The following is an 8,487-nucleotide window of genomic DNA, read 5'->3' as shown; positions in this document are numbered from 1 at the left end:
AATGACTGGCTGGCACCAGAGGGGAGTACCGATAGCGAAGCCCGTAGGTGGGCTAAGCACTACATGAAGTAGAATTGTTTCATAAAAAAGAAATAATTTCTCAATTGTTTTCACTGTTTATATCACTGTTTACCTGAATGTTTAATTTGTGTAAGAAAAAAATAAGTCTTATACATTAAAAAAAAAAAAATAAATAAATAAATAAATCTCAACATGCTAGCGCTGCTACAATTAAAAATGGCTGAACTGATCTGGAGTGCTAACAGCATAAAAGGTTGTAACGAAAAATGTGAAAATACATACAATATTGTAGCGGCTGTGGGGGCCGCTAGAGGGCCACTGCCCTAGCTGACTGTGCCTGTGCTGCAAGGCACCATGGATACCAGGACTGTTTGGGCTGTTTTGGGCCGTTCCGTGTGTTTTGTGTGGTTTATTCATGTTCTGTTTCATTATGGTTGTGTTTTGTTTATTGTTTGTGTGCTGTTGCCACCATTTTGTGTTCTTTTATTTTCATTTGTTTGAGCACCGTGGCTCAGGGGGACCTGTGGGGGACGGACGTGCCTGCGCGCAGTGTAGGGAGGGCGCTGGTGCGCACTTGGGTTCAGTCGTTATAACAATAAACTCCAGTGCTTGTGAACCAAAGAGCTGACTCAGTTCTCCTTCGCTGTCTCCGCCGCTCATCGAGATCGCCACAGTATGTTATTAAGTTGTGCAAAACTTGGCTAAATGGAGTTTGGAACCAGGATGTTCCTCTGTTTTGTTCACGGAATGTTTCCCATCTGGCTGCATCTTTCAGCACCGACAGCATTTATTTCATTTTGGAATACAACCCAGTTTGGATGAATTTCCACCACTTTTTTTTCTGACATGTTTGGTGGTGCAAAACATCTCGTTGGGTACCGTTAACATTTCCAGCCAATTGAGAGAAATCAAGAATAAAATGTCTTAAACACTGGCGAATACTCAAAATCTTACCGAGTCTGTCTGAAATGGTTTTTTTCATCATAAAGTCTCATCCCACTTGATTTGAAATAAATTCACCTAAAAAATATATCTCAGCAAGATAGAGGTACTTTTATGAGTGTTACAAAACCCATGCATCAACAACTGGAAAGAAAGAAGGAAAGCAAAAGGATTTAGTGGGAGTTTTTTATTCAATGCTCAGTTTACAGTTATCAATGTGTGTCACTCTGCTCTTCTTGACTTTTGACTTTGTTGAATGAAATAAACACACATTTCCCAAATGAAGTAACTCACTCAGATTTTATCATCATTCTGGTGGCCGTGAGAGAATGATGGCCCTCCCAGGTTTTCCAGTAGAGTCTCTGGTTGAAAGGAGGAGGACGGTAAGGACCATTGAGATTAGCGGAGCCACATCCGCTGAACCACCAGCCGCCGCCATAGATATCGGTACATTTGTCAAAAGCAATGTCAAATTCGAAGATGCAAAAGTCGCAGTTGTCGTTGTCTCTGTCGGACGCGCTGAAGCCTAAGCCATTCTGGCCATCATAAGGGTTGGGACCCCGGATGGCATCACCTGCAGACAGGAAGGTACAAAATCAAAAAAAAGTTTACATCTAACTCTTGAATGCTGGTTTCACGATTCGTGCAAATGAGATCAACTTGTTCTGATGTAAAAGTTCAAGAGCAACCATTACCTGCAGTTCCTGAGTATCTCCCAACACGGAGTTCATAATTCGACTGTGGAACCCCCAGATTGAAGTCCTTATACTCGGCATAAGCAGTTTTCCTTTCATGGTCCCACAGGTCCACCCTCAAGGTCATCCTCTTGGACTGGGTCAGCCAGTGAATCTTATTCAAACCAAGCCAGTGGTCCCCTGAATTCACCAGAAAGCACAAAGAGTTGACGGTGTCTTTCCTTCACCTGGAGAACCAGAAGCAGCTGCAGCAGGTGGTGATTGTTCCACACATCAGAACAGAAACACTTCATTTCAGTTCATTTTTTAAAAATTTCGCTGTGATTTTTGTACATCTGATGTTGTGGCAACCATGAAAAAAAAAGCAAAGTGAATTGGTTACATTCCGTAAATCAACTAATTGCACGTTTTATGTATTAACTGTGGTTTTCTTAGCAGAGAATGAATGTACAGTGCATTGTGACACTTTGTTGCAATTAAGTTGATATTTATAACAGCATGTTTGAATTACAATAACGATTAATTTGACATTTATTGTGTAGTTCTAATACACCCCCCCCAAAAAAAAAAAAAAAAAAAAAAAACACAATATCCTCCTTCACCCTCTGCAACAAACCATTGGACTCTCAAATAAAGTGCATAACTGATTTACTTAGTTTATGTCTGGCAGAACTGAGCCCTATGCGAAGCAAAACCTCACACAATGCCACCAGCGGTGTCCCCCAGGGCTCGGTGCTGGGTCCCACCCTCTTCTCCATCTACCTAATCCCGTCTACCTAATCCTCCTGGGTAATGTCATCAGCAAGCATGGAATATCATTCCTTCGCTGTGCTGATGAGCCACAGCCGTACCTCAGGACAACCCCCAGGCCTTCTGCTGCCCTGCCAACATCCACACTGATCCACACTGATATGAGGAGATCGAGGCTTGAATGGAGTTCAACTTCCTGCTGCCAGACATCTCAAAAAATGAGGCCATCTTCATCGGCACACCACACCAGGCCCACTCTTCCCTCTTCACCTTTACTGGTCAAAACATCACCCTCTCTGTGTTAAATTAGACCCTCAGCTCTCCTTTGACACCCACACCAAACACTTCTGCAAAATAGCATTCTGAGGAACCTCGCTGAACTCCACTCCCCTCTCATCCACCACTGCCGAAATGGTCACACCCTCCCTTATCTTCAGGAACGTATCTCCCTGCTGCCCCGAGATGGTGGAACAGCCCCCCCCCCCCCCACCCAATCACCTGAGAGCAGTCCACTGACTCTTTTAAGAGGAACTTAAAAACTTATCTTTAAAGGATAAATAAGAAATGTTTACACTTTGTAGCACTTTGACATTGTAAAACATAAAGTACTTTTCAAAGAAAATTCATTATTATCATTATTACACACACACACACACACACACACACACACACACACACACACACACTCACCTTTACAATTTCAACAAGTTAGTTTATTCCATTGTCTCACTTGCACATATTTCCCTTTACTTACACGTCAGGTGACCAAAGCCGTGTTCATATGAAGCCCAGTTTTGCTCAAAAGAAACTGCAGCTCCAGTGCGTTTCTGAATCACCGTCCAGCCGCCATCGGCGCCCATCTCACAGTACACCTGAGCAGAAGGTCCAGAGAGAGAAACCACGAGTGTTTAGCTGTTTGAACTGAAACTCCAGGGTTTCCCTCAGTGCTTTTTAGGCCTTTACTTGCCCCCCCCCCCCCCACCCCCCCGCCAGGCCAAGCGTCGCTGTTTTTCTTTCTTTCTTTCTTTTTTTTTTTGTAAATTGTAAATATGTTTTTTTATGTACCAAAACAGCGATACCACAGACGGAGCTTTTAATCACATCTGGTGATACAGTTGAAGGTGCAATGGCGACATCATTTGGTCGAAATGTGAATACATAAGGGGTCAGAGGTGAGGCATATTTTCTTCAGACAGCCGCGGCTCGTCGATGAGGCAGAGCCGGTGCGAGTTTGTATGTTAGCAGTTAGCACGTCGTCAGAGCAGCCTTCTGCGAGCCGCGATGCTAAACGTCAAACTAGCGGATTTAATCCAAAATGGTTGGTGTTCTATCCTCAAAATGATTCACTGTCCAAACGGTGGAATTGCGTGGTTTCTGTTTAACCCTTTATCGGGCAAGGAACCATATATGGTAACTTCCGCAGGCTTTAAAAATGGCACCCCCTCGTCTCTCAAAGGAGGGGCAGAATCATGTGACTTCATCCAGCCAATCAGGGAAGATCAGGCTACATCACAGCACAGTCACGTGGCCTCTGACCAATCACGAGTGAGCCGGTGCATTTTCAAATTCTCCATTTCTCCAGAAGTCCAAATATGCCATCTTGTGGTCACTGCTGAATCCCAAACCACGGTTCTAGCATCAAAATTAGAAATGGTAAGTGAATGAAACTCACTCAGCATGTTACTGAGTAGTAAAGCTGAATGTTAACATAGGTGTCATTTGTGTTGGATTTCTAGAATGTAATGAAATTTTCATGTGAAAAAATGAGACCCCATATTTGATCATATGCCCTGCTCACATAAAACTAGGGCAAGTGCTGGCAAGTCTATTTATAGACATACGCCCAATAACATATTGCAAACCATGCTAATGTATTTTTTCACTAATAATGAATTATAATTTAAGAAAACAGTACTCAATAGTGCAATGGGTGTTTCCACACAATTGTATAAGCTTATACAGTGTTCCAGTGAAAAATGTAAACTTTTCATAGAGATTTTGAAGCCAATAATAGTTAAATATCTATGATTTAGGACTAGTTCATGAAGTTCAGACATTTTTATTACACTTTTATGACATGTTTTGGTGGGTTTTTTCTTAATTTTTTTAAAAAAAAATGTACATTATTTTGCAGCACCTGTCTGCTCAGTACTTCTATGGGAAGAGGAGGCTTTCTGTGCCACAGACTGTTGTAGTGCCAGCCCACCCAGCTATCAGTGAGGATGAGGAATCTGACAGTGGAGACAATGACATTGAAGACCCTGACTTCATACCACCCAGCCACGACCTGGACACCTCAGACCTGAGTGACAGTGGTCCCTCTGGTAAGCGGAGGTGCGTGCGGCCTACGGTGGAGGTGCTTGAGGATGAGGACGATGAAGACGACCTTCATGACCACAACAGCAACAGGCATGAAGACGACGACCAGCCAGCACCACAGGCCAAGAGGCCCACACAAGAGAAAAAGTCCACAGCCAGACTGACCACCTGGAAGATGGTTGACCTAAATAACCCACCTCTGCCTGAGTACCAGCACTCTCCCCCTGACTTCGTTGGGACTCCATTTGAGTACTTCAGCAGATACTTCAGCCCCGAAGTTATCAAGCACATAACGTACCAGACCAACTTATATGCAACCCAGAAAGATGTTAACACCACTTTCACCACCACTGAAGACGAGATGCTGAATTTTCTGGCTATCCTGATCTACATGGGAATTGCTGAGCTGCCTTCAATCGATGACTACTGGGCAATGGACACCAGGGTCCCTCAAGTTGCAAATCTCATGTCATCTAAGAGATTCAGGCTGATGAGGAGGCTTGTCCACTTCAACGACAACACTCAGATCCCTGGCACTGTTGACAGATTCTTCAAGATCCGGCCACTGTTCAGCTTCCTGAATACTGTCTTCAGGAAGGAGCCACAAACCCCCAAGCAGTCTGTGGATGAAGTCATGGTTGCCTACAAAGGCAAGACAGCTGGAAACCTAAGGCAGTACATCAAGAACAAGCCAGACAAATGGGGATTCAAACTGTTTGCCAGAGCTTCTGAGGATGGCTTCATTCATGACATGGTGCTGTATCAGGGAAAGACGACATTGGAAGCTCATGGTGTTCCTCTCATGCCTATACAAAAAACCTTGGGTGCCACCAGTCAGATAGTCTCTGTCCTGGTTAGTACTATGTCCCTCTCTACCACCACGGCCATCTTTGCAGACAACTTCTTTACCAGCCTGGAGTTGGTGCGGTACCTCAAGGACAAGAACTGCAGGTACACAGGGACAGCCAGGGACAACAGAATAGGGAAACCCCCACTCAAGTCCATCAAGGAGATGGAGAAGAAGGCCGTTCCTCGGGGTACCTACAGCTACGTCACCAGTGATGATGGGATACTGGCCCTCAGATGGAAGGACAACAAGACTGTCACTCTGCTGTCCACAGATATTGGAGTGGAGCCCATGTCCTCAGTCCACCGTTACTGCAGTGAGACCAAGCAGAAGGAGGAAGTGAGCTGCCCCGCTGTCATCAAAAGCTACAATTCCAGCATGGGAGGAATTGACAAGAGTGACATGCTGGTTCATCTCTACCGCAGCCCCATGAAATCGAAGAGGTGGTACATGCGGCTGTTTGCATATGCAATTGATGTCAGCCTCACAAATGCCTGGGTGATCTACAAGCGAGACTGCAAGGCTCTTGGTGTGGATGGCCTGTCACTGAAGAACTTTAGGATCCAGGTTTTCAGGTCTGCCAGCACCCGGAGGCCAGTCATGTCTCGCCCACGAAGGAGCTCAGCATTTCAAGCAAGCCTAAGCACCTCTGTCGATGTTCCTAAACCTGTGAAGGGACACCGCAGCCACACCCCGGATCGTCTTGTTCGGTTTGACCTGTCCCTCTTCCATGCTCCTCTCCACACCACCCGCCAGACCTGCAAGCACTGCAGCAAGAAGGGACACATCTTGAGGTCAAACATCCTCTGCAGGGTCTGCAAGGTCCACCTGTGCCTCAATGCTGACCGCAACTGCTTCATCAAGCACCATGATGCCGTTGCCTAAGTGACTGGACCATAATTGACTTTGACAGGTGATCAGAGTCGTCATGTTTGAAAGCAGGTTTCTGTATGACTGCATTCTTCTGTTGCTGAGTTTGATGTTTACAAGTTGTGAGATAAGTGGAAACTTTGAAAAGTGCACTTTTTTGTATTCCTGAAAATGTTTACATAAGTAGTTTGAAATTGCTCTCACTATTTTTTGGTTTTGCAGTAACTTACTGCCGTTCTTTTTGCACTGTATCGTGTGTATGATATTTTGACACAAATGTCAGAAGTTCTGTAAAACATATGTCTGCCTGATGATTTGGAAATAAATGCTCTTCATCTTTCCAAGTGTATTTTTTACAATAATTTATTCACATATTATTTGGAATATTTTTTACCCCAGGCTGGCGAGGAACCGTATATGGTAACTTCTTTGACTTTGATTTGCAGCCTGAATCTGAAACTTTTTTAAAAAGTCAAAAAAAGAAAAAATGTCCTCTTATGTCCCCCAATAACACTCTAGAGTTGAAATTTTAAATTTCCAAGTATTTCAATGAGTGCCCAATAAAGGGTTAATGAAGCAGCCACAACATGCTTCATCAGTCTGGGGGATTCCATTCAGACACATTCTTCTTCTAGTGCTTCACACTGCACTATACAGCTAACAGTAACACTGCGCCCTCTGCTGGACTGAAGGAGGTACTGCTGGACTTATGCACTGCTGTGAACTCCATATAAACAACAAATATTTAAAGAACATAAGAATATTAATAACTGTAAGCAATCTAATAATTTTTCAATAATTTTTCTTCAGTTTTTCATTCAAAAAGTAGACGAGGTCACACAGTCCAACAGAGATCTCTTCAGCCTCTGAGTGCCCTGTTTTTACACCTTGATCATGTTTGCACTTTATTTTTGCGAATTTATTTTACCTTTAAATGTGAGCAGCAATGCCTTGTTTTAAGATTCACAAGGATTTCACTTAAAGGAAAACAATTGATAACTATTCTAATTGTATTTTTTATGTTTGTTAAAACTTTATTTTAAGATTATGCCTTTTTGTAAGACTCTGCATTTAAGTAATGTTCATAAATACTTACAATAACACAAAATAGTCATAATTTCAAAATTTCTGTCAACTTTTAACTTTTTTTTTTTCACATAAAGACGGTGGTCTTCTCTAGCAGTCCAACCACCAGGCATAGCAAGTTTTCTGGGGGAAACCCTGAACTCTAATTCTGTTATTATACTAATATACACACATGAAGACTAAATGAACAAACAGACCCATATGTTCTTCTCTCACAAAATCATTTCATGCCAAATTGCAATATTTTTACTATTTCCTGCTGGGAGAGAAATTCTCCTCACCTCGAAACCACATAATTGTTTCATAAGAAAGAAATAATTAGCTCATTTGTTTTCACTGCTGATCTGAATGTTGAATATATGTGATAACTAAGTTCCACAGTTAAAAACAAAAAGGTCACGCAAGTTATTGCTGTTAAAATGGCGGAAAAAGTTATGCTTAAGAGTGCGAACAGCACAAATGTGGAAAAGAAAAAAGTGAAAGCAAATAAAATGTGATTAAATCGTTCTAAAATCAGCTAAATGGAGTAAAACTGTTAAAATGACTAAAAACCTGTCTGATCTTGCTGAAATGTGGTTTGATACCTTGAAGGGGATTCTGCTTGCAGCAGGATGGATCATATAAACTCCGCTGCGTGACTCTGGCAGGCGCCTCTTAATCTCAGTGCAGTCCGATCCTGATGTTTCACATTGAAAGACAGAGAGAAAGAAAATAACAATTATTCCAAAGATTTCTGGTGTTTTGCAGCTCACAAGAGGAAATCAGGACATGTGCCATACCGTGAGGAAACACATCAACCGGATGTTTCTAGGAAGAGAAGAAAACAGCTTCAGAGTGAAGTTTGATTGTGTGTGAAGACAGCAGAAGAAAGCAGTTTCCAGAGTTTACCTGCGGTTGAGCTGTGACGCTGGAAAGAAGGACCAAGATCAGTCCACAAAGTCCAATCAGCATCTTCAT

The 8,487-nt window shown here is 42.8% G+C and overlaps 1 protein-coding gene across 1 annotated transcript; it reads right to left on the bottom strand.

Annotated features, from left to right (window-relative positions):
* Positions 1 to 1,253: 1,253 nt before the first annotated feature.
* LOC115384766 (fibrinogen-like protein 1) lies at positions 1,254 to 8,487 on the bottom strand. Its single transcript, XM_030086999.1, has 6 exons — positions 8,419 to 8,487; positions 8,310 to 8,337; positions 8,115 to 8,206; positions 3,163 to 3,280; positions 1,659 to 1,838; positions 1,254 to 1,537 (listed from the first exon to the last, which is right to left on the bottom strand). The coding sequence occupies exons 1-6, from the start codon at positions 8,485 to 8,487 to the stop codon at positions 1,254 to 1,256; spliced, it is 771 nt and encodes a 256-aa protein (XP_029942859.1).

The sequence above is a fragment of the Salarias fasciatus genome, unplaced genomic scaffold (assembly GCF_902148845.1).
Source record: "Salarias fasciatus unplaced genomic scaffold, fSalaFa1.1, whole genome shotgun sequence".
Classification (NCBI taxonomy): Eukaryota; Metazoa; Chordata; class Actinopteri; order Blenniiformes; family Blenniidae; genus Salarias; species Salarias fasciatus.
The sequence above is the reverse complement of the archived record's forward strand: the minus strand, read 5'-3'. Positions and strand labels throughout refer to the sequence as shown.